This window comes from Anomaloglossus baeobatrachus, chromosome 5 (genome assembly GCF_048569485.1).
Source record: "Anomaloglossus baeobatrachus isolate aAnoBae1 chromosome 5, aAnoBae1.hap1, whole genome shotgun sequence".
In the NCBI taxonomy this organism is placed as follows: Eukaryota; Metazoa; Chordata; class Amphibia; order Anura; family Aromobatidae; genus Anomaloglossus; species Anomaloglossus baeobatrachus.
Genome location: NC_134357.1, coordinates 103210655 through 103237951, shown reverse-complemented (window position 1 = coordinate 103237951; position 27297 = coordinate 103210655). Strand labels below are relative to the sequence as shown.

Genomic DNA, 27297 nt, shown 5'->3' with positions numbered 1-27297 from the left:
TTTTTTTTCTGCTAAGACCACAACAAAAACACTTGAAACTGGAGTAAGAACTTGGGACATTGTGCCCTGTAAACAGATTTAGCACTATAATACACTGGTAATTTTTGTAGTTTGGGTATACATCTCTCCAATAAAACACCCACACAGTGACAAGAATGAGACTTTAATTGGTTTTAAGTGGAGTTTATAACACTAAGATAAAGGGATGTTAACACACATACAATAACAAATGGACATGTGATTTGAATGAGGCATTATCCTGTACATGTAATTTGTTGTATATTCTCAGTGCATAGCATTACACACAGAGCCACTGCTGCACAGCACAATAATATTTGAAGAGGCTGAACCGGAGAAAAAAACTGAAGAAAAAAATAAAAAAAATAAAAAATACACTTTCAAAGAATTCCTCAAATTTGGGAGCAGAATAATAGGGCAGAATACGCCCACCTCCAGTTGAAGCCTCTAATAGTGCACAGTTCCACCCATTCCATTTGCATGCATGACAAGTTTAACAGTTAACAAAAAAATAGGTGGGGAAAAAAAGGGGGGAGAAATAAAAAAAAAAGGTAAACGAGGCACTTTGTGGCAACCACAGGCATCGTTAGACATATTGCACAAATTTTGCTAGATTTCAACTGCTGCTTGTATACACATTGCCTGCAAAGTCCACCTAATATTCGGTGGCCCATTCCACATAGGAGTAATGTACACAAGCCAACTTTCTGCATTTAAAAGTCATCACTGGGATCATATATCTACCTGTTGGTCCTTATCGTGGGATTTATCCTGACCCCTTTTCTCTAAATGTCATTAATGGAAACGAACTTTCAATTTGTACGACAGATATATGGCCAAATTCACCAAGATTCACCCCTTAAACCCCTCTCACCTGATGGAATATGACAGTATTGCCCACGTTATCCTCTAAACAAAAAAGGATATTTAGGAGAAGCACTCGGCAAATATATGCTAAAAGCCAGGAATTATATGGGGTGATAACGCCATCTACACAAATATTGGCAGCCAACGTTGCCTTCACTCCTTAGTTCACCGGCATTAACGCCTACAGGCCGTACTGTCGCAGTACCACGATTGCTAATTAAAATGGCACTAATTAAAAATCGGTTGGCCAACAAAATACTACAATAAATTAATTGGGGAGTAGAACAAATCATTGCAAGTGCTTGTTAAATCTATAGGTTGATAGCTAAAATGGAAAATAAAATATATATTTTATATTTATACATCTATAATGCCATGACTCCCACTTCAGGTGACTTACAAAACCTTTAGTGAGGCTTCAAGGATGAGGGGGAAAAAAAAAAAAAAAGTCTTAACGCAATTAAGGACCGAAGAAGGGATTAGAGAAAACAGTGCAAAATCCCATTGTTTAGGTTTTGTGTGCATTATTTTTATATTAAAAATAAAGCATACATGACGTGTGTAGGAAAAAAAAAAAAGCCATCAGGCGTCAAAACTTGTCAGGTATTAAAGAGTAGCCGCCATTTTAATTTAAAAAAAAAAAAAATTAATAGTACAGATCAAAATAAGTAACTGTCTTGGCCTCATCTTTATTGAGAGTCAAAGTCTGTTCAGTGGAGACGTTTTCTTATTACTTAGATAGAGGACAGGTGGTGCCTTTAAGATTCTATGCAGGGGGAGGAGCTAGAGGCTAACATTCCGCTGAAGTTCGCCATAGAACCTTCTAAGCACTGACTCATCTCAGTAATGGGAAGCCGTAGTCACTGAAGACAAATTTTACCTGTGAACTGAAACTTTTGATAATGAAATATCAGTCCAGGAAGAGAAAGAAGCAGATTTAATAATCTTATGTAAAAAAAAAAATATATTAACACAAAAGGTTAATCTTTAATGGAAATATTTCAGCAGGTTTTTGCTATGTAATCTGAGACCACTATAATGTAGTCGAAGAGACCCAGATTACAGTGATGTTTCACTTATTGGGTTGTTTAATCATATATCAATAAAATCTGTATCAGTAAGAGATCACTTGAGGACTAGTTGTCTCGTGCCTCCTAGTCCAAGCACACCTCCACCTTGAATTAGCAGCTTTCTGTCAATATATATTGTACTCAGAAAGATGTTATTCAGTGGTGTGGATGGGGTCATACAAAGCTAAATATCTGAGCTCTGCATCAGAGAAAACCATGCTTCTATCACAAATGATGCATCCAGTAAACTGATACATCACTGGACTCAAAACCTCTGTCCCTACATCAAGCTGCTCTCAAGATTACATAGCAAAAACATGCTGATAGAGTCTATATAAAAGGTAAGTGCCTTAAGGTATGTGCCCACGATCAGTAATAGAGTTTTGGACACAGTGCATTCCTGCTGCGTCCAAACGCTACGTTGTACAGTAGAGTATGGGATGTATAGGAATCCCATGCCCACTGTGCTTCTTTTCTCCGCAGCGTAAATTTACCTGCGGTGCGGGTATGTGAGACACAGCATGTCAATTTCTGCTGCAGAGACGCGCAAATGTTTTCCGCAGGGAGAATAAAGCGATAGTCCGCAATTGCCTGAACTCTGATCGTGGGCACGGGCAGCTGCGAGTCTCCAGCGGACAGCACTTGCAGCCCCACAGGAGAGAACACGCTGCGTCCAGGACGCAGCATATCCTCAGCCCCCACCCTTAAAGTGTATAAGTTCTAAAGTGTCCTCACACTAAGGTTTCCATTTATACAATGCATTCATCAATAGAATTGGGATTTTTTTTGTCTCATCTTTCTGATGCCGCATCACTCTAGCCTCAATAGTACTTTTTTGGGGACCTGTCACAGCTATACAAAAGTAACAAGCAGGTATGTATACAGAAATGAGGAGGAATCCATACCTGCATATTTGGTAATTCCCCCCATCTTAGTGCAATCTGTTTGGCCATGCCAAGTCTTCACCCCTGGCAATGTCAGTAAGGCAACAAATGAGCAACAATTAACCCATGCAGAATGGCAAACAGAAAAAGATGGCCATCGCATTTGAAGTTATCTAAACATGGGTACTAATTAAAGTGTGGTGATGGCACATACCCAAAGTGGGGTCAAGCCTAAGCGTACCTAAAAAGAATGCAGTCATAGGTCGCAAATATTTTTTTAAGTGCTTTTCATAAGGAGAGACAGGATTGCAAACAACCCCTATGGCATAAAACGTATAGATTGTGTGTATATAGGGAGGCAAACTAAGACAGGTTTGCTTAGGCTGTGTGTGATCTACACTGACTTTTAGAAGCCAATAGCAAAATTGATTGACCAAATAAATCTGACAGGGCACCCTGCAGCTGTTTTTGGTATGTGTTACCCAATTTATGGAACACAAACTTGAGATGTCCGGTGTTGTGCTAGAAGTCTGCAGTCACTGTTACCGCAAACTGTGGAGTGCTTACAGTGTGCGCAGCAGACACCGTCAGAATTCTCAGATGTTGGTGGCAACAGAAAGCAATACTTCCAGCCACATTCTGACTAGCTGTGTGTGTGAATTGCATGTCTAGTTGGAATGTGGCTGGACAATGCAAATCTCATACTTTCAGACACATGACCACCCACGGTCACCACCAACATTGGAGAATCCTGACTGTGTGGTGCACACTCTGTAAAGATTCAGAAGCCTGCAGTCATATTGAATGCAAAGGACCAGACTACCCCTTTAAGGATGTGCCAACATTAGTGTTATGGCCATGAATAATGTCTGATCAGTTATAAAACTGATCAGGAGTCCTGCCTGATCCTCCTGGCTTATATCAGGACGGTCAATGTTACTTTATGCCAGATCAATGGTTGGTGATTCATTAAAAACTAAAAAAAAAAATACTTCGGCTCCAACATGTTAACTGTGGACAAGGTTTGGGGACCAGTACAAATGTCTTAACAAGTTTAGAATTATTAGTCAATACATTGAAGGTTTCGGAGTAAATAATAAATTGAAGGTTTCGGAGTATATAATAAATTGAAGGTTTCGGAGTATGTGCATGTTCTACAAGCAGAGCAAGTCTCTTCTAAAGATCCATCAATTTGTTTATGGTGGAACAGGTAAGGGGTCTATTTCAACACTATACCAACTTTACCAGTGGTGATCGATACCGGACCTGAGGAGCCTTCTGCCCTTAACCACAATCAATGACTCCCAATAGAATTTCACCAAGGATTCTGTTTTTCTCTTCACTGTGCAGTATAAAAAAATAAAACTACTTCTTGCTGAAATTATATAAAGGAGACATTAACTTAAATTAAGGGAACCAGATTACCTAGGAGTGCTGAGACTTCCATGTATGTTATTGCGCCAGGCTTCTCTCAAACAAGTGCCGGTATCTGTGTTACAGAGTACGCTTGTAAATGCCCAATATGAAAAAATAAAATCTTAACCAGGTCAAGAACCTACTTCCCTCTTTTAAATGCCAATTTGACAAGGAAAATCACATAGCACTGGCATTTTAATAGCCATTTCCAAATACTTAAATTTTTAATGATAGCTTCCATTGTTAACTACAATGAAGAATGAGTAAAAATGGGATTTTACACTGCCATAAAAAGGTACTTATTTTAGTAAAATATCAACATTTATATTTGAATTGTAAATTTAAAGCTCGAGAAAAAAAAACAAAAAAACATAAAAACAGCAGCGGTGGGAAGCTTAAATATTTTACAGCCTGGCATGCCAAAAAAAAAAAAATATAAAAAAAAATATAAAAAATTGCCACATTAATAAATGGAGTACCAGGCTAGATTTGCCATATATGTGAATTATTGAACACTGCCAGTTGAGAAATCTAAATCTAATATTTAATAGCAAAACTACAAATGAATATTTGGGACAATTATATTTTAGATATATATTTTTATTTTATATCTGTGCCGTGTTGAAACTTTTAAAGCAACACTGACTTCATAACCATGTGTAAATGTAAAATAAAAGAAAAAAAATATATATATGTATATTATAAAAAAAAATTAAAAAAAAAAAAATAGACAATGAAGTTACTAAACATTCTTCAAGTAAAATTCCCTAACAGTTAATGACATTAAAAGTGTGCAAAACTGCAAAACTCATTGTAATAGAATGTGTAAGGTCAAAAAGTTGGATCAGACGACACCTAGGCAATTTAATTCATGTATCATTTTCTCTTTTTTTTTCCTTTTCAGAAAGATCTGTTGGAAGCATCCATAGACTTCCTGTACTGTTAAAATAGTTTATATTGGATGAAGGGGGAAAAACATGTGAACATTACTCGCAGGCAGCACTTGAATCGTTCACAGCAGGTAGATATATGATTGGAAATGGATGCACCAAATTGAATGGTTTGACAATTACGACCAGAATGGTTCTCTATAGAGTTGAGCAACAAATATCTGCAGTGGCCGCATCAGTAGACCGTGGTTGCCGCATCAGTAGACCGTGGTTGCCGCATCAGTAGACCGCGGTTGCCGCATCAGTAGACCGCGGTTGCCGGACCAGAGCCCAGCGAACTTTCTACCTGCTGGGATTCTGGCACCGTGTCATCACTGGTATGATGAAAGCAGGACGTCGCTAATAAGAAGAACCAGCAAGTATAATGAGGCCGGCAGGGCTTCTGTGCAGCGGGTACGGACTAGTGACGTGGCTTCTGCACTAGGATCCTACGAATCTTTTTGTTAAACTATAGTTCTCAAAGAGATTTGTCAATTCCATTGGGATTCCTGGCACTATTGTTTTAAAGGGAACCTGTCTCCAGATTTGGCGACTATAACCTGTTGCCACCATCAGTGAGTACTTATATACAGCATTCCAGATTGCTGTATATAAAAGCCCAGGCCGCTCTCTAGAACGCAAAAATGACTTCTTATACTCACCTAGGTGGTGGACCGGTCCCCGATAGGTGTTGCTGCTCTCCGGTCTGGTGTCTGGTCTCTGCGGCGGCGATCACCGTTCTACTTGTAGCCAAGCCCAGTATGGATGATGTGTCAGCATTACAATCCTGCGGAGGCGCACTTTGATCTGCCCTCCTGAGGGCGGATCAAAGTACTGTAATGCGCAGGCGCAAGGAAAGGTTAAAGACCACCCGTGCATGCGCACTACAATACTTTGATTTGCCCTTAGCAGGGCAAATCAAAGCACACCTGTGCAGGACCACAATGCCGGCCTGTGTCGAAGACGTATGACACGTCATCCATACTGGGCTGGGTCGAAGGAGGACAGCAATCGCAGCAGAGGATGCACAGGACCGGAGAGCCCCAACACACATCAGGGTAAGTATAATAAAAGTGATTTTTACGTTCTACAGAGCGGCCTGGGCTCTTATATACAGTGTTCTGGAGTGCTTTATACAAGGGATCACTGGTAATGGCTGCAGGTTATAGTCGCCAAATCTGGTGACAGGTTCCCTTTAATTCAGGATAGGAAATTATGGAAACTATCAAAGTGGCAGTCTGAAGTGAAGGAAAAAAGCTACACAAGTTATATGGGGGGTGGGGGGGATTTTGTCTATCCTCCAATTATCAGATCCATTTTCACTAGTGATTACATCTGTACGGATGAAACATTGCAGCTCCAATGACTTATACATGACCCTGTTGGCTTTAAAACTTTGTGGGCCTGCTTGTGAAGATTTGGATGGTTCAATCCTGTACCTCTTTTAAAGAACCGCTCCCTATAGCTGCCTTTTCTAGCACCATTATGCTTAAAAAGAAAAAAATTATAAAAAAAAAGCACAAACAATAAGCAGCGACAGTGGACAATTCCTTATATGTTCAGGATTTACTGCAGCACGCTAAACAAAGGAGCATGGAATAGATTGAGATGGTTCATGAATCAAGCTGGAAGTAGATTCAGTATTAAATAGTCACTATCCACCGCATTGAATACGTACGTACAACAAATTAACCCTCAAACATCCCTTAGCCGAATAAAAACGTTCTGTTGCCACAACGGCTGTGAAGAGGCAGGAGGTGAACCTTGTATTTCACAAAGCACACAGTTAATTTCAGTTGGTGAGAGGGAAAGGGGGAAGTAAAAAAAAAAAAAAAAAAAAAATTATAAAACTACGCATACATAGCTCCACTTAAAAAGGAGGGCAGGGGAAACAAAGGAAAAACGAAACAAAAAAAGCTGGAATAAAATGGGAAAGTGCCATCTTTATTTATCCTAATTTTAAGATTTAAATGTCCTTTTGACACGAAAAGGATATTTACATAACAATGCTACGTAACCTTTTCTCAAATTTTACTGTTTTTTTTTCCCTCTTTTTTTTCTTTCTTTTTTTAGATTTCATTGGACAGCAGTGCCAAAAACCCTGTGGGGCAAAATAATATTGGTCAAGGAAAGAAGAAAATAATTGTTCCTATGGTAGGTCGACAATGCCATTTAAAAAGGTCCTTTTCAGTTTATTCAAGTTTGTCTTTTCTGTGGTTTTAATTCCCTCGATAAAAAGAAAAAAAAAAAAAAAATAACAGGAAAAATTAAGGAAAATATTTAGACTTTTGTAATCTGTGTAATCTGATCTTCATCAAAAGGTTCATTCTCTGGGTCAGAGTCAGTGGTGTCAGAATATCGGTAATGATCTGGTTCATTGTCACTAACATCCGGTGTCACAGAAGTCGAGCTGCTCGCCTCTGAATTTGAAGATTCTTCTACTGTTTTTGTGAAAAATAGCTTCACCTGAAATAAAAAATAAAAAGGGTGAATGTTGTTATTCAATTAAAAGCCATTGAGAGATTGATGAAAACTGCTTTTGCTCACTGCACCAATCGCAGCAGGGCTTTCATTTCTACTAGATCTCCAGGAAAGTGAGTGGCACTGTGATTTGCTGCTATAAGACTTACTTTATAACCTATAATCTCAGGGATAACCTTTGCCCAGTGAATTCACCGGTATAGTAAATAACAGTCTCTTCGGAATAACTATACATTTCAATATTATATACCATATTTTTTCAGTTTATAAGACGCACTGGATTTTAAGACGCACCAAAAAATAATTAAAAAAAAAAAAGTGGGGGCCCATCTTATAATCTGGTGCATTCTTACCGGAGGGGTGAGGGGGGGTGGGGGCAGATGTTCGCTGGGGGCCATCCTTAGGTCGGCAGTGTGTGTTTCAAAGAAATGGCGACCCGAGTTTACGCATGCGCAGATTGAACTATCAGCTCAATGACAAGCCAAAATCTCATCCGCACATGCGCCACCTCCGGACACCATATTCCTTATGTCCGACGCTGAACTGGAGGTGGCGCATGCGCAGATGAGATTTTGAGCCAAGAGCTTTATCTGTGCCCACGTTGACTACGGGCACCATTATTTGACGCCGCAATGACCTAAGGATGGCCCCTACTTCACCGACCCCCTAACCCCTGCACAGCGCCAATGGCGGCCAGAACAGCGGCCCCCAACATCGCCCCTGCCTTCTGCTACACCTCTCCACCACCTCCCAGTAAGCTACATTTTGGTTATAAGACGCACCCGTCATTTTCCTCTCAAATTTTTGGGAGGAAAAGTATGTCTTAAAACGTATTTATCTTCTCTGGAAAAGTACGTCTTATAACGTCGAAAAATACCTCCGATTAGAAATGTAGACTAGTTCTCCTGATATAGCCATGTCTCTTACCTCATGTGCAGGGCATAATAGCTTAGGTATTCATGGTTACGTCCACTCACATAGTGACAGTCAGTTGTTTGTGATCATAATCATGACTACTAAAGCTAAAATTGCCCTGTTCATAAGGTAAGAGCCATGAGGAGAAAATCAGGAGAAATATACTACATTTTTATTTGGCGGTATTTGTTAATATTCCCATTACACACATCTGCAAGGAGTTTGTATGTTCTCCCCGTGCTTGCGTGGGTTTCCTCCCACACTCCAAAGACATACTGATAGGGACTCTAGATTGTGAGCCCCAATGGGGACAGTGTTGCCAATGTATGTAAAGCGCTGTGGAATTAATAGCGCTATATAAATGAAAATTATTATTATTATTATTATTACACCCACTACATATTGGAATAAGATCTTGGAGATGCGAATATCCCTTTTCAAGGCGTATTGCCATCTCCAAGATATCCCTAGGTGTAGTAGTAGTAGTAATAATAATATTATTAATAGCAAATACTTCCAATTAAAAATGTATTATAGTTCTCCAGTAATAGCCATGTTCTTACCTCATGTGCAGGGCATTGCAGCATAGATATCATCCATGGTTACGTCCACTCAGTGACAGTTGTTCATGGTCATAACCATGGATACCCAAGCCGCAATGCCCTGTACATGCAGTAACAGACATAGCTATATCATGAGAACTATACTACATTTCTATTGGAGGTATTTGCTAATATTATTACGCCTACTACATATTAGGATAGGATCTTGGAGATGGGAATACCCCTTCAATGGCAATGTAGCCAACATTCTGTGGGACAGTTTTTTTTTTTCTCAATGGTTTAATTTTTTGGGTACCTACAATTCTTATATTTCCCGCCATGTTCCGCCTGTTGAAGTATAAAAAGGTTATTATATTTTTTTCTCTTTAGCTTTTTTCATTAAGAAAAAAAAATACTTGAATGGCAAGCGAGTGGTAAAGATGTATTTCACTGAAGCCGCTTGATGAGGGCTATTATATTCAAACCACAATTAGCTGTTATTGATCTTTTTAGGAAGTTAATGGTAAAAAAAATAAGTAACAAACTATATTGTCAAAAATACTAAAATATTAAATTCTGTTTTTACAATTTAGCCTCACTAGGAGACGTGATTGTGCAATCCTCTGAATGCTGCTAATTTTCTTACTCCTTTAACCCCAATTCTCTTTGATTTTCTTACTCTTCCATTAGAGATAAGTTTTTCAGTTTTCTGTCAATCATAGGAGGGTTTGAATAAGTATAAGTGCACACAAGGATGTAAATGTAGATTTTTGTGCTTCATAAAATACACATTGGCTTGATGCCTTTTACATGCGTGTTTATATATATATATATATATATATATATATATATATAAATCTAATGCACACTTTTTTTTTCCTGACAGAAATGGAAAACAGCTGCTTTTTTTTTTTTTTTTTTTAAAGCATCACCATGTCAATTCTTTCAGCGTTTTTGCAGCTTTTGTCACCATTGAAAGAAATGAGAAAGTGCATTTTTGCTGCTTTTGTGGTGAATGGAACATAGCCTAAGGGTACATGTACACATTTGGTTTTTGCATCATAAAAATAGGCTGCAAATACTGCAGTGTTGGCAGGAAATGCGCAAATTCTGTAGCTTTTTCTATTTATTTACCATATTTTCCGTATTATAAGACTACCTTTATTCCCCCCAAAACTGGGGCTAAAATGGGGGCGTCTTATAATCTGTATATGGCTTACCGGAACGGTGGTCACAGGAGGCAGAGTCGGCGATACTGAGGGCTTTTCAATTTAGGAAATTGTGCGAAAATTTGGAAAATTTCACAATTTTCAAACTTTGAAAATGTATGCCCATAAATCTGAGAGATATGTCACACAAAATAGTTACTAAACAACATTTCCCACTTGCCAACTTTACACCAGCGCAATTTTCGAAAGAAATTTTTTTTTCGTTAGGAAGTTAGAAGGGGTCAAAGTTCATCAGCAATTTCTAATTTTTCCAACAAAATTTACAAAATATTTTTTTTTAGGGACCACATCACATTTGAAGTGACTTTGAGAGGCCGAGGTGACAGAAAATACCCAAAAGTGACCCCATTCTAAAAACTGCACCCCTCACACTGCTCAAAACCACATCCAAGAAGTTTATTAACCCTTTAGGTGCTTCACAGGAACCAAAGCAATGTGGAAGGAAAAAATGAAAATTTTACTTTTTAACACAAAAATGTTACTTTAGCCATAAAATTTTCATTTTTACAAGGGAGAAAAGAGAAAGTGCACCCTACAATTTATTGTGCATTTTCTTTTGAGTACGCTGATACCCCATATGGGGTAAAAATCAATTGTTTGGGTGCACGGCAGAGGTCGAAAGGCAAGGAGCGCCATTTGAATTTTTGAATACAAAATTAGCTGCACTCATCAGCTGACGCCATGTCGGGTTTGAAGACCCCCTGAGGTGCCTAAACAATGGAGCTCCCCCACAAGTGACCCCCATTTTGGAAACTAGAGCCCTCAAATATTTTTTCTAGATGTTTGATGAGCACTTTGAACACCTGGGGGCTTCACAGACGTTTATAACGTTGAGCCGTGAAAAGAAAAAAAATTTTTTTACCACAAAACTGTTGCTTCAACTAGGTAGCTTTTTTTTTTCACAAGGGTATCGGGAAAAAATGCAACATAAAATGTATTGTCCATTTTCTCCTGAGTACGCAGATACCTCATATGTGGTGGAAATCAAATGTTTGGGCACACGGCAGATCTCGGAAGGCAAGAAGCGCCATTTGAATGCAAAATTAGCTGCACTCATTAGCGGACGCCATGTCAGGTTTGAAGACCCCCTGAGGTGCCTAAACAATGGAGCTCCCCCACAAGTGACCCCATTTTGGAAACTAGAGCCCTCAAATATTTTTTCTAGATGTTTGATGAGCACTTTGAACACCTGGGGGCTTCACAGAAGTTTATAACGTTGAGCCGTGAAAAGAAAAAAATTTTTTTTTACCACAAAACTGTTGCTTCAACTAGGTAGCTTTTTTTTTCACAAGGGTATCAGGAAAAAATGCACCATAAAACGTATTGTCCATTTTCTCCTGAGTACGCAGATACCTCATGTGGTGGAAAGTAATTGTTGGGCGCATGGCGTGGCTCAGAAGAGAAGGGCACCATTTGACAGCAAAATTGATTGGAATCATTAGCGGACGCCATGTCACGTTTTTAGACACCCCCCCCCCCCCCATGGTGCCTAAACAGTGGAGCTCCCCCACAAATTACCCCATTTTGGAACTAGACCCCTCAAGGAATTTATCTAGATGTTTAGTGAGCCCCTTGTACCCCCAGGGGCTCCACTGAAAGTTGATAACGTTGAACCGTGAAAATTTATTTTTTTTTAAATTTTTGCAGCAACAAGGTAGCTTTTTTTTTTTCTTTTTACAACGGTATCAGGAAAAAATGCACCATAAAACGTATTGTGCAATTTTTCCAGAGTACGCATATACCTCATATGTGGTGGAAATCAATTGTTTGGGCGCACGGCGGGGCTCAGAAGACAAGGAACGCCATTTGACTTTTCAAACGCACAGATGCAGTGCACTGATCGGCCGCTGCAGGAGGCACGGTCGGATGAGATACAAAAAGCGCTGGGGATACGGAAAAAAAAAAAAAAAAAAAGTCACGCCAAAAATTGAGCAGGGATGTTGATCCGCGCTCAGCGGGACGCACGGACAGAAGCGATACTTTTTTTTCCGTATCCCCGACGCTTTTTGTATTGCATCAGTCCGTGCGTCCCGCCGAGCGCTAATCATGGATGCACATAACGGATCGGCATCCCTGCTCAATTTTTGGCGTGACTTTTTTTTCCGTATACCCGATGCTTTTTGTCACGCCAAAAATTGAGCAGGGATGCCGATCCGTTGTGTGCATCCCTGATCAGCGCTTGGCGGGACGCACGGACAGATGATACAAAAAGCGTCGGGAATACGGGAAAAGAAGGTCCCGCCGAAAACTGACCACGGATGCCGATCCGTTATCTGCATCCCTGATCAGCGCTCGGCGGGACGCACGGACGCATGAGGTGTAAAAATAGAAAGGGGATAGAGGAAAAAAAAGAAAAAAAAAAAAAGTTATACTCACAGTACCCAGAGGATTAGCAGGAGGAACAGAAGGCAAGGAACAGCTTTACAGCAGCAGCCAGCAGGCAGGAAGTTGGACAGCTCAGCAGAAGACCCAGGAAGAAGGACCCAGCGATGGAGGCAGATGTGATCGGCCGGTGAAGACAGGTAAGAGGACGTCGGGGGGACAGCAGAGGGGGACGGGGACAGCAGAGGGGGACGGGGACAGCAGAGGGGGACGGGGACAGCAGAGGGGGACGGGGACAGCAGAGGGGGACGGGGACAGCAGAGGGGGACGGGGACAGCAGAGGGGGACGGGGACAGCAGAGGGGGACGGGGACAGCAGAGGGGGACGGGGACAGCAGAGGGGGACGGGGACAGCAGAGGGGGACGGGGACAGCAGAGGGGGACGGGGACAGCAGAGGGGGACGGGGACAGCAGAGGGGGACGGGGACAGCAGAGGGGGACGGGGACAGCAGAGGGGGACGGGGACAGCAGAGGGGGACGGGGACAGCAGAGGGGGACGGGGACAGCAGAGGGGGACGGGGACAGCAGAGGGGGACGGGGACAGCAGAGGGGGACGGGGACAGCAGAGGGGGACGGGGACAGCAGAGGGGGACGGGGACAGCAGAGGGGGACGGGGACAGCAGAGGGGGACGGGGACAGCAGAGGGGGACGGGGACAGCAGAGGGGGACGGGGACAGCAGAGGGGGACGGGGACAGCAGAGGGGGACGGGGACAGCAGAGGGGGACGGGGACAGCAGAGGGGGACGGGGACAGCAGAGGGGGACGGGGACAGCAGAGGGGGACGGGGACAGCAGAGGGGGACGGGGACAGCAGAGGGGGACGGGGACAGCAGAGGGGGACGGGGACAGCAGAGGGGGACGGGGACAGCAGAGGGGGACGGGGACAGCAGAGGGGGACGGGGACAGCAGAGGGGGACGGGGACAGCAGAGGGGGACGGGGACAGCAGAGGGGGACGGGGACAGCAGAGGGGGACGGGGACAGCAGAGGGGGACGGGGACAGCAGAGGGGGACGGGGACAGCAGAGGGGGACGGGGACAGCAGAGGGTGACGGGGACAGCAGAGGGGGACGGGGACAGCAGAGGGGGAGGTGGAGAGCAGAGGGGGAGGTGGAGAGCAGAGAGGGAGAGCAGAGGAGGGAGATACCGGAGAAGCTGCAGAATAGAGATCACGGGGGAGGCCGGCAGATTGGGATGTCGGGGGGCCAGATCGGGATGTGGGGGGGCAGATCGGGATGTGGGGGGGCAGATCGGGATGTCGGGGGGGCAGATCGGGATGTCGGGGGGGCAGATCAGGATGTCGGGGGGCAGATCGGGATGTCGGGGGGCAGATCGGGATGTCGGGGGGCAGATCGGGATGTCGGGGGGGGGGGGGGGGCAGATCGCAGGGGGGCACAGGCAGGGGCCATTACGGGAGCGCGCAGGAGCAATCACAAGAGCGCGCAGGGGCTGCAAGGAGAGCAGAGGAGGAGGGAGATACCGGAGGGGCTGCAGAATAGAGATCACGGGGGAGGCCGGCAGATTGGGATGGCGAGGGGCAGATCGGGATGTCGGGGGGGGCAGATCGGGATGTCGGGGGGGGGCAGATCGCAGGGGGGCACGGGCAGGTGCCATTACGGGAGCGCCCAGGAGCAATCACAAGAGCGCGCAGGGGCTGCAAGGTGAGCACAATACTCACCACTCCTGCTCCGTGACAGCAGCGGCAGCAGCAGCGGTGGCGTGGTACCACTAGTACCAGCCAGTGCTGCACGCTGCAGACATGTTGGGGGAGGGTCCCCAGACTAGCACAGGCCTGGGGAGGGCGGCCACCAGCAAATCAAACCGCCCCACTGCACACTGATTGGAGCGATTGCGCGTCATAGCACGATCGCTCCAATCAGTGCTGCAGGGGCTGGGGGCGGCATGTTTGAGATCCACCTATGATCTGCTGTAGCTTCTACAGCATCTCATAGCCGGATCTCACAGTATCGCACTATTTCCGGTATTATTTTTACCGAAATCAGTGCGAAAGATGTGGTTGGCGGTTCAGATTTGAACAGCCAATCACATCGATCGTCGATGGGGGGTGGCGATGCCACCCCCCCTGGGGTGAAGCAAAGTTCCCCTGCTGTAAGAAACAGCAGGGGACATCATTTGAAAGCCGTTGCTATGGCCACGGCAATCAAATGAAGTTTAGGCAGTAAAATTACGTCCCTGGTCGTTAAGTCACGTTAAAATAGGACGTAATTTTACTGCCCGCGGTCGTGAAGGGGTTAAGGGGAAAAAAAAAAGAAACCACGCAATTTTAGCATGTTATTAGTGATGAGCGAACGTCCTCGGCAATGCTCGATCGAGCGTCGGGGGTGCTCGGGTACTCAGGCAAGTATCGCAGGTGTTTGGATGTTTTCTCCGTGAAATGACTACAATGCACAGGCTTGTTTCACTGCATGATGTGTGCGGGCACCCAGGGAGAAACATTGGCAGTCTCTTATGGCTCTCCCGGGGAATGAATAAAACAACGTCCTCCCTCCCACAGGAAATGCTGTTTATGGCGGAAACCCGAACAGGCCAATCATTGACTTTCCATAATGCGCCTTACTTGTGTCAAGCTCATTCGAGCATTTGACCAGGTTGAATCAAGTAACGAGCATTTTAGTTACCAAAAATGTATAGTTTTTGGGGTTTGTTTTTTTTTGTTTTGTTTTTTAAAGTCAATCTGTCAGCAAATTTTTGCTATGTTATCTGAGGACAGCATGAGGTAGGTGTTAAACTTAATTCAGGGATGTATCACTTATGCAGTGTGCAGTTTATTGACGATGAAGGTTTCATCACCAGCAGAGTGTAACACCTGGTCCGACCATGACTCCTCATCTGATACACAGCTCACTGTCAATAGACAATGTACACAGAGAGCTGTGGTGTGGGCGAGGTTAGCTTTCTGAGCTAAGAACACTGATTGCATCAGCTGCTGCACCCAGTAAACTAAATGATACAGTTGGAATCTGTCTCTCTTGACATTATGCTGCTCTCAGGTGAGGTTGTGAAAACCCTGGAGTGCATTACTTTATCTATCTATATATAATAAATTGAAGGGGTGTGTGTTGCTATTTTTTGAGATCCACAACACTTGTTTTCATCTGTGACGGCCTGTATTGTGCGGCAAGCTGACATTGGTATTATTTTGGGGTACAAGCATTTTGATCATTTATTTTTTGAAGTGGTGCGAATCTTTAGGTAGATGTGGTGATTAAAAAAACAGCAAGGTTTTTTTTTTCCCTTCTCGTGTTTATCGTGCAGGTATTTTAAATTTTGATAAATCTGCTTTCACCCCCCAAAATTATACATACATACATACATACATACATACATACATACATACAAGCAAGCAGCTCTTTCCAAGACAAGTGCTGCAGCGGAGTCTGTAATGACTGACAGCACTGGTTGACCGGATGTCAGTTAGTGCAAGGGGTGGAGGCGAGGTTACAGCTGCTGATCTCCATGCACAGAGCGGTGACTGAACCTGCTCCAGCGCCGCCCTCGTGACTGAAACACAAATGCTGGCGGGGGGAATAAAGTGGATTTCCTCCCGGCACAGAGGTCTAAAATGTACAGGTGCCAGCAGGATTTTAACACTATTAACCTGCAGATTAACCGCAAATCTGCAGGTTAATATTTTACACGTGACAGGTACCCGTTAAATATACAATAGGATAAAGAGTTGCACACTAGTCACAATGTATAGGGGAATAATGAAAAGCACAAATGCTATGGGAATACTAGACTGAAAAATACAATGGACTCTCTGAAAAAATGAACAACATGAAAATGGAATATGCATAACTGCAATGAATAAGGCTAGTTTCTCACATCAGGCATGTCACCGGATTGACGGATCCAACACACTCCAGTACAGTGTAATACAGTACAATGGCATCATGGCACCTCCAGTCACATGCTCCGGTCACATGACAACATGTGACCGGAGCTTGCCGCGATGCCATTGTACAGTATTAACACTGTACTGGAGTGTGCTGGATGCGGCAATCCGATGAAATGCCGGATGTGTGAAACTAGCCGAATATAAAACAGATGCTTAGCCATTGTATTTATCAATGCAAAAGAGCCCCCAAACCATGCCAATGTAATCTATATTTTTGGGGTCCCTAATCTATGTGTAACCTCACCTGCAGTTAAAAACTTGCTCTGTATAGGAAGCAAAGGGCCAAGCTATATATGTGAAATAAGATACATGGCTAAGGGTGCGGCAGGGTTCTCAGACAGAAAGTGCATACTAATTAAAGAATGTACGTCTTGAACACAAATAGTGTTCCAGACGTACAAGAGTGTGCAACTCTATCCTATAGTTATATGTCTTGCACCCTGTTCACACCATTGGTGTTCCACACGTACATTCTTTAATTAGTATGCACTTTCTGTCTGAGAACCCTGCCTCACCCACAGCCATGTATCTTATTTCACATATATAGCTTGCTCCTTTGCTTCCCATACAGAGCAAGTTTTTAACTGCAGGTGAGGTTACACATAGGTTAGGAATCCCCAAAAAAAGATTACCTTGACGTGGTTTTGGGGCTCTTTTGCATTGATCAATACAATGGCTAAACATCTCATTCCTATTATTTATAGCAGTTATGCATATTCCATTCTCATGTTTTTTATTTTTTTCCAGATAGTTCATTGTATTTTTCAGTGTAGTATTCCCATAGCAGTTCTGCTTTGTATTATTCCCCTATACATTGTGAGTAGTGTGCAACTCTATCCTATTCTATAGTTGTATGTTTTTAAGTCTTGCACCTTGTTCACACCATTGGCGTTCCAGACGTACATTCTTTGATTAGGTTCCCGTTAAACGACTTGGATCATAATGATCGCCTATCTGGACTCTTGCAGAAGGGTGTCAGCTGTAACATCTGACCCTTGGTGCAGATACAGCCAGCACCATCTCTTCAATGGAAACATGTCGGGTGCAGGAAAGTGCTTTAACCCCTTCAGCCCCCGGGCACTTTCCGTTTTTGTTTTTTGCTTCCCTTCTTCCGAGAGCCGTAACTTTTTTATTTTTCCCGTCAATCTTGCCATATGAGGGCTTGTTGTTTGCGGGACGAGTTGTACTTTTAAATGAAACCATAAGTTTTACCATATAGTGTACTGGAAAACGGCAAAAAAAATTCCAAGTGCGGAAAAATTGCAAAAAAAAAGTGTGATCGTACAATAGTTTTTGGGATATTTTATTCACAGTGTTCACTATATGGTAAAACTGATGTATCTATGTGATGCCTGAGGTCGGTGCGAGTTTGTAGACACCAAACATGTATAGGTTTACTTGTGTCTAAGGGGTTAAAAAAATTCACAAGCATGTCCAAAAAAAGTGGCGCACGTTTTGAGTTATTTTCCAAAACCCGTAGCCTTCTCATTTTTCGGGATCTGAGGCTCAGTGATGGCTTATTTTTTGCATCTCAACCTGACGTTTTTAACGGTACTATTTTTGCGCAGATGCTACGTTTTGATCGCCTGCATTTTGCGCAAAATTTGCGGCGACCAAAAAAACTTTAATTTTGGCGTTTGGATTTTTTGCCGCTACGCCATTTACTGATCAGATTAATTGATTTTATATTTTGATACATCGGGCATTTCTGAACGCGGTGATACCAAATGTGTATATATTTTTTTTAACCCTTTAATTTTCAATGGGGGAAAAGGGGGGTGATTTGAACTTTGTTTTTTTTTATTTTTTTTTATTTTACTAGTCCCCCTAGGGGGCTATAGCGATCAGCAATCCGATCGCTCTGCCCTATCTGCAGATCTCAGCTACAGAGCTGAGAACTGCAAATTTGTTGCTTTACTTTCAATGCTGGCTGTATTCCGGCATTGAGAGGAAGTGAGTCATGTTAGCTACAGGCGTCATCACATGACCCTGTGCTACCATGGCAACCACCGAAAGTCACTTGATCGTGTCACGTCACTTCCGGTGGGGGCGGGGTAAAAGTGACTGTCATCGCGGTGCGCATATACATATCGCTGCCAGATTTTGTCAGCGATATGGGCCGCGGGTGGAAGCGATTCCACCTGCGGCTAGCAGGCACACATGTCAGCTGTTGAAAACAGCTGATATGTACGCGGATCGCCGCCTGCCCGCGGCACGGGGCGGAGATTACCCAGTACGTCATGTGTCGTTAAGGGGTTAAAACTCAACTCACAGTGGAATGAAAGTGCAGTAAACGCCACTGAGTGAGCAAGAAGAAAAAAATACCAACAGGTTATCAAGCATGAAGAAATGTAACTTACTTTGAAGTTTGGTGAGAAGTATCTGTTGGCCTTGTCTTTGTTAGCTTTATCTAGGTCATTTTTTGTTAACGTGAGGGTGAGATATTCCTTGTCATTGTCTGATCGTTCAGTACTGTAAATACCATCAAGTTCTTGCTCGCCAAGTAATGTTCCGTTCTCTACTTTCTCCGAATATTCATCAGGACCAGGTACGAAGAATGTATTTACCCAAAAATGAAACATCTTTTCCTACAAAAATAGTAAAAAAAAACAATTCAATTAAATGCAATTATGGAACCGCAAATCAGAACTGTGCAAATTCGGTACAGATCTAGAGTAGAACCAACACCTAAGGCCAAGTTCACACAAAGGGAAAATAAATCTGGATGAAAATCAGACTGGCTATTATTCCTCTGAATTGTGGATGCCGGATGTCATCCGTATAGCATTTGTTTTTATGCACTATTAATATAAAAATTTATTGGCAAAATCTGCTCCTTTCTCCTCCTGAACTGATCATTCATTCACAAAAGCCTCAATTCAGGGGAAAAAGCTTTAAGTGAACACAGAATTTCCCAGAAGGAAATTGGTGCTCATAACATTCTATGGACAATTGTCCCTTTTAGCATCAGGAGACAGTCGGCCTCAGCTCCTCCCTGCGCCAAATGCATCTCCTATCTCAGTAATGGGAAAATCTGTCCTCAATCAATTTAGATTTTGCCTCCTAAGGCTGCTTTCACACCTCCGGTTTTTGCTATGCGGCACAATCCGGCACTTTGCAGGAAAATCGCAACCGTTTTTTTTTTGCTGCCGGTTGCGATTTTCCTGCATAGACTTTAATTAGTGCCGCATTGTGCCACATGGCCTTGCGTTCCGTCCGGTTTTTGCCGCATGCGGCAGATTTAGCCGATGCGGCGGCCGGATGGAACGGTGCCTGGCACGTTTTTTCGTGTGGCAAAAAAAACGCATTGCGCCGCATTCGGCCGATGCAGCGCATTTTTCAATGCATGCCTATGGCGGCCGGATGCGGCAATAACCGCATCCGGCCGCCGCATGCGGTTTTTGCCACTGCGCATGCTCAGTAGCATGCCGCAAGCGGCAAAAACCGGACTGGCCGCAAAGGAAAAACTTATGCAAAGGATGCGGTGTGTTCACCCCATCCGTTGCATAGCTTGCACAGCCGGATTGAGCCGCAGAGCTCAAGCCGGATGTGTGAAAGTAGCCTTAGACTGCTTTCTGGCATCTGGTTTTTGCTGAGCGGCACAATGCGGCGCTTTGCAGAAAAAAGGCAACCGTTTGGTTTTTTTTACGCCGGATGCGTTTTTTCCTCATAGACTTGCATTAGCGCCGTATTGTGCCGCATGGCCTTGCGTTGCGTCCGGTTTTTGCCGGATGCAGCATATTTAGCCCATGCAGCGGCTGGATGGAACGTTGCCTGGCACATTTTTGTGTGCGGCGAGAAAACCGTATCTCGCCAGATCGATGCTGCGCAATTTACAATGCAAGCCTATGGAAGCCAGATGCGGTTTTTTGAACTGCGTATGCTCAAAAAACGTATGCAACGGCTCAGGTTTTTTTTTGCTGCATCAGTTGCATAGGTTTTTGAGCCGGATTGAGCCGCACTGCAAAAACCGGATGAGTGAAAGCAGCCTTAAAGAAGCAGATCTCTAAGATTCAATAAGAAACTTTGTAATATATCGTATCGGTTTATGAAATAGAAAACATTTACAATAAAGAATTGCAATATATCCGTTAAAAAAAATAAAAAAAAAAGATACTATGATTCTAAATTTTTGCACACCCATAGACTGGATCAGGGGAGTCATCTGAAATATAGAAGAGAATAGGGCAAATGCTTCAAATTTGTTTTATTATAAATTATTATGCATACATCCAGTCTGTGTGAAGAAACGGTTATCTCAAAAGTCCAGTTGAATAACATTGGTCCGAGTGCTCTCTGTGGGATGTCAGTTACTTCATGGACAGCACAAGACTGAAAATATGGTTGTGTGAATGTACCCTTAGGGTCTTGACACATGAGCAGCAGGACCACAGGGTTGTGTAGGGCAGAGTGCAGATGCCATTGTAGCACACTCATTATCTGCTCACACTTTCTTTACATACACCCATTGGACTCTATATATTTGACAATAATGAAGTCTGTACAACCAGGATCTGTTTGGATCTGTTTTTACTCTTTGATAGCTGTGCTAACCAGGTGCCTAGCAGTGAAGGTGGTGACCGACAGCCATCCCTGTATATACACCACACAGGGATAGCAGTGGGTCACAGATTGGACTTCTAGGTATCTGTACTTTTGCATATGGGTGGCACTGTGGTCTTGCAGCGCTGGGGTCCTGGGTTCGAATCCCACCAAGGACAACATCTGAAAGGAGTTTTTATGTTCTCCATGTGATTGCATGGGTTTCCTCTGGGTTTTCAGGTTTCCTCCCACACTCCAAAGACATACAGATAGGGAATTTAGATTGTGAGCCCCAATGGGGACAGTGTTCCTGATGTATGTAGAGTGCTGCGGAATAGGTTACCGCTATATAAAAATAAAGATTTATTTTATTTATATTCCTGTATTTCGGTCTGCTCCACTCCACCTTTTCTATTATGAACATACATTACAAAGCATTTATAACCTTGCCTGTTTCTTAACAGTCTCTTTTGGGGGGAGGGGGGGGGAGGGAAGAAAACAAAAAAAAACAAAAAAAACAAAAACAAAACTTTTTTTATACATTCACCCTTTTTTTCATTACAGATACTATAAAACAGACAGTATCCCAACTCTGCATCAGGAACGCTGCCACGGTGAATGTTGATGTTTACAATGCACAGATTATGCGGTGCCTTCCCCTTTAGGGATGACACATCAACAAGAAAACAGGGAGGCTGTCAATCCCATAAAAGACCCCATACAAGCAGGAACCCACATCGTGGAAAGAAATAGGGAGACCCTTCCATTGTTACAGCAAAAGGATCACTTCAATGGCTCCAAATGCTGGAAGCCACGTGCTAGGTGCAGACTGCGTATGTAACCAGCCAAAGACAGAAAAGTCAACTTTCCATCAGAATGCGCTCACTGATTGCTTCTCTGTTAACTCTGAAAATTGAACAGTGGACAATCTTTAAGAAATCTATTGCAATAATTACTTTAATCTAAAATTACATGTATTTACAACTGTATGTATATATTGTACGGCACTACACTAACATGTTAGGCAAGAGTGGTAAAAGCACAAATGTAGGAATGTGATCAAAAAAGTTTTTTTTTTTTATAAAGGGGTTGTCCAAAAATTAGATTATTTTTCTACTAACAGCCTAAGAACTAACAGAAGGTCGTTGATAACAACTTGTCTGTTTAGCCCACTCGATCTCAGCTTTTTTAATGCACGTAGCCTTATTTTGTCCTTTATTACAGGTCTTCAATGTAATACCACAATCCTCACAGTGGCCACTGCGGCTTCCACTGATCAGACCAGATTACCAGTGCTTTCAGTGCCTGACTTTTGGTTACAGTGACATCGAACGGGGAAGAAAAAAAAAAATAAATAAAAGGTTGCCCAGATTATACAACCCTTACAAGTGGGAAAGCATCAGAGAGAAGCTTTTCCTTCATCTGCCGGGATCAAATCACATACAGATAGATGGGAACAGATGGCAAAGACATAGTCATGTAAACAAGCCAGTACTGTGTATTATCTCTCCACCACTGCAGGGCTTAGAAGAAAAGCATCACCACCGAGGGAAAGCGAAGGGCATCCATTAAGTGGCAAGGAAAATTCTAGGAACACATACTGCAATATATTACTTTATCCCAATGTAAAAACTCTACTACATTATCAAAATATATATTTTAGTGCAAGCACTTTATTCCCCGCATACTCCTAAATAAGAAAAAAGTATTTGAAAAAATATGCTCTGGGACAATGGAAACTATATCCTTCAAACCCTCAAATACATACCGTAAGAGACACGTCATGAGAATCAATGCGAGTGGAGTGCGGGGGGGGGAGAAGAAAAAAAAAAAAAAAAAAATCACATTCCACTCAGACCAATATTAGTCTATATGTCAGCACACGAGCGATTATTTCTCAGCCCTAATCGGACCGAGATAGCGATCGCAGCATGCTGTGACTAATGCAAGACTCTTTCTCTCGCACCCATTCAAGTGTATGGGGCAAGAGAAAGATCGCACTGCACTCGCGGTACACCGGTGTACTGTGAGTGCAGGGCGGGAATGGCAGCTGGCTACGGAGGAGAGCGGGAAATAAATCCCTCCCTCATCTCCTCAGCGCCGCCCCGCCCCCCGAAGCTGTGGTCTGATCGGACCCCAGTCGCATTGACACTCGCCTCCCGCTGTGCTGCCAGCACGAGCCGAGTGTCATGCGAGTATTGCATTAGTCCCCGAGTGTGGCCCCGGCTTTACAGTGTATGTGTGCGCGAGTGCACACTAAATATATCTATCTATATCTATCTGTAGCTATATCTATCTGCATCTATATCTATATCCACACACGCACATATACAGTTAGGTCTAGAAATATTTGGACAGTGACACAATTTTCGCGAGTTGGGCTCTGCATGCCGCCACATTGGATTTGATATGAAACCTCTACAACAGAATTCAAGTGCAGATTGTAACGTTTAATTTGAAGGTTTGAACAAAAATATCTGATAGAAATTGTAGGAATTGTACACATTTCTTTACAAACACTCCACATTTTAGGAGGTCAAAAGTAATTGGACAAATAAACCAAACCCAAACAAAATATTTTTATTTTCCATATTTTGTTGCGAATCCTTTGGAGGCAATCACTGCCTTAAGTCTGGAACCCATGGACATCACCAAACGCTGGGTTTCCTCCTTCTTAATGCTTTGCCAGGCCTTTACAGCCACAGCCTTCAGGTCTTGCTTGTTTGTGGGTCTTTCCGTCTTAAGTCTGGATTTGAGCAAGTGAAATGCATGCTCAATTGGGTTAAGATCTGGTGATTGACTTGGCCATTGCAGAAGGTTCCACTTTTTTGCACTCATGAACTCCTGGGTAGCTTTGGCTGTATGCTTGGGGTCATTGTCCATCTGTACTATGAAGCGCCGTCCGATCAACTTTGCGGCATTTGGCTGAATCTGGGCTGAAAGTATATCCCGGTACACTTCAGAATTCATCCGGCTACTCTTGTCTGCTGTTATGTCATCAATAAACACAAGTGACCCAGTGCCATTGAAAGCCATGCATGCCCATGCCATCACGTTGCCTCCACCATGTTTTACAGAGGATGTGGTGTGCCTTGGATCATGTGCCGTTCCCTTTCTTCTCCAAACTTTTTTCTTCCCATCATTCTGGTACAGGTTGATCTTTGTCTCATCTGTCCATAGAATACTTTTCAAGAACTGAGCTAGCTTCATGAGGTGTTTTTCAGCAAATTTAACTCTGGCCTGTCTATTTTTGCAATTGATGAATGGTTTGCATCTAGATGTGAACCTTTTGTATTTACTTTCATGGAGTCTTCTCTTTACTGTTGACTTAGAGACAGATACACCTACTTCACTGACAGTGTTCTGGACTTCAGTTGATGTTGTGAACGGGTTCTTCTTCAACAAAGAAAGTATGCGGCGATCATCCACCACTGTTGTCATCCGTGGACGCCCAGGCCTTTTTGAGTTCCCAAGCTCACCAGTCAATTCCTTTTTTCTCAGAATGTATCCGACTGTTGATTTTGCTACTCCAAGCATGTCTGCTATCTCTCTGATGGATTTTTTCTTTTTTTTCAGCCTCAGGATGTTCTGCTTCACCTCAATTGAGAGTTCCTTAGACCGCATGTTGTCTGGTCACAGCAACAGCTTCCAAATGCAAAATCACACACCTGTAATCAACCCCAGACCTTTTAACTACTTCATTGATTACAGGTTAACGAGGGAGACGCCTTCAGAGTTAATTGCAGCCCTTAGAGTCCCTTGTCCAATTACTTTTGGTCCCTTGAAAAAGAGGAGGCTATGCATTACAGAGCTATGATTCCTAAATCCTTTCTCCGATTTGGATGTGAAAACTCATATTGCAGCTGGGAGTGTGCACTTTCAGCCCATATTATATATATATATATATATATATATATATATATATATTTGTATTTCTGAACATGTTTTTGTAAACAGCTAAAATAACAAAAACTTGTGTCACTGTCCAAATAGTTCTGGACCCAAGTGTGTGTGTGTATGTGTATGTATGTGTGTGTATATATATATATATATATATATATAAAATCTGTTTTGGTTTCGGATAAGTTCAGGTGCAAATGTCCAATGGAGAGCACTGCAAAAACGTGGACATGGCCTGAATGATAAGAGTAGAAAGAAAACCGCAGGAAAAGGGAAAGAGCGAAGCCAGCACTGATTGGCCACAGGGACTGCGTCACAATGTCCTGGGAGTGGTAGTGCTGAGAATTGCAGGGTATTCTTTTGTTGGGGGGAAAACATAGGGATGGAGAAGGGGTTTGTCTGAGTAGTGATCAACCCCTCTAAGACGGAGATTATACACCCTGGGGTGACCAAATTCAGCACAATGTCAACAATGTTTTATATCAGACTTCAGTGGCTTAACATGACCTGTAAATAAAAAGGTCATCAGAAGAAAAATAAGTACAGAGTCCCTGGTCACCCTTTGCTAGGGCTGGGATCCCGGTCACCACATGTTCTTGCAAGCAGGTGATATGTAAATATTTAATCCAGTTTCTTTTTAGCATGTGGACGATGAAATATAACTGATAAGGAAGAGTAGTTCACACCAATAATTAGGTTTCCAGGTGGCTGGATTCACATTCATCATCAAACCAAAATGAGAGAACAAAACCAAAGTTCACCTGTTATTCTACCGACTGGTGGTCTGCACCGAGGGTCTCCGATTGGAGCTGTAGTGTTCTGAACAGCTGGAGAGACCACTGCTACAGGCCACCAAAACGGAGGAACAGGTGATAGATTTGTGACAGAAGCGGCTAAACCTCGATAATACATTCTACATAGACAATGTGTGAATCGAGCATTAGTTCAAAGTATTAAAACAATGGACACTACAAAATAAACAAAGAGCAGGGTATTAAAGGGGTTGTCCAATCTAGTGACTGCACGCTGTCACAATTCCCCATATCCCCGATGCGAGCAGTCACGTGATTTGCATACTCGTGGTAATGTGCAGACCAGATTGGCTCGGCTTCTCTCCATAGAGGAGAACTGAGTAAAGATGAATGAGACAAGTCAGGACATGACCACAAGTAATCAATTCACATGCATGGAGTCACATCACTGCCCGATCGTACCCGGAATATAGGGAAGACTTGTCATAAACCTGGACAACTCCTTGAAAGGGCAGTGGTCAAATGTGCTGCTGTCTTTGCACACAATAATATAGTCACCATGAAAGTCAGGCAGTCACAAAAGAAGGCAGAAACAGTATTTTACCTTTTTGCCTTCTCAATTTTTAAACTGTATACAATTTTTGAGGCACTTTGGTTATAAACAAAATCTGTCTCCAGCACCGGGGAACTAAATTGGACAAGTGATAATAAAATAACCACTGCACAATAAATAGTGGGTAGAACAGAGGTGTGTTTTTTCTAAATAGAACTGATTAGTAACTACTTCTGGATGGACCATAAACTTTAAACATCCGGGTGGTCTGTGCTCTATTCTGCAGTAACGTTCCAAAAATGCCACTGCATAGTAAAGCAGCTGCAAGAACAGGAAGCCTGCAACCAGACAGACTCTGCAGAGACTATTAGGCTGCTTTCACACGGTTTTTTAACATGCGTCATGAACGTTTTTTTGCTGTAAAAGCGGATCCAGTTTTTACAAAGAAAAACGCATGCAAACTTATGTGTTAGTTTGCAGGATCCTGCCACTTGAAGTTTATGGGCGGGCATTGAAGTCATGTGATCGGGAGTGAGGGGAACTGAACGTGAGACTGGGAGCCGGCATCTGACAGCTGCAGATGCTGGTAACCAAGGTAAACATCGGGTAACTAAGCAATGCGCTTTGCTTGGTTAGCCGATATTAACCGTCCGCCGCTCGAGGAAGGGGCAGCGAGGAAGGGGCAGCGAGGAAGGGGCAGCGAGGAAGGGGCAGCGAGGAAGGGGCAGCGAGGAAGGGGCAGCGAGGAAGGGGCAGCGAGGAAGGGGCAGCGAGGAAGGGGCAGCGAGGAAGGGGCAGCGAGGAAGGGGCAGCGAGGAAGGGGCAGCGAGGAAGGGGCAGAGAGGAAGGGGCAGAGAGGAAGGGGCAGAGAGGAAGGGGCAGAGAGGAAGGGGCAGAGAGGAA

At 43.3% G+C, this 27297-nt stretch overlaps 1 protein-coding gene across 1 annotated transcript in view; it reads right to left on the bottom strand.

Moving 5' to 3' along the window:
• Positions 1 to 147: 147 nt before the first annotated feature.
• PTEN (phosphatase and tensin homolog) overlaps positions 148 to 27297 on the bottom strand; it is a 107284-nt gene continuing 80134 nt past the window's right edge. Inside the window, exons 8-9 of the mRNA XM_075348735.1 lie at positions 19008 to 19235; positions 148 to 7650 (exon numbers count right to left, since the gene is read on the bottom strand). Of these exons, the coding sequence (XP_075204850.1) occupies positions 7465 to 7650; positions 19008 to 19235 (414 nt within the window). The 3' untranslated portion in view covers positions 148 to 7464. The remainder of the gene's footprint in view (positions 7651 to 19007; positions 19236 to 27297) is intronic.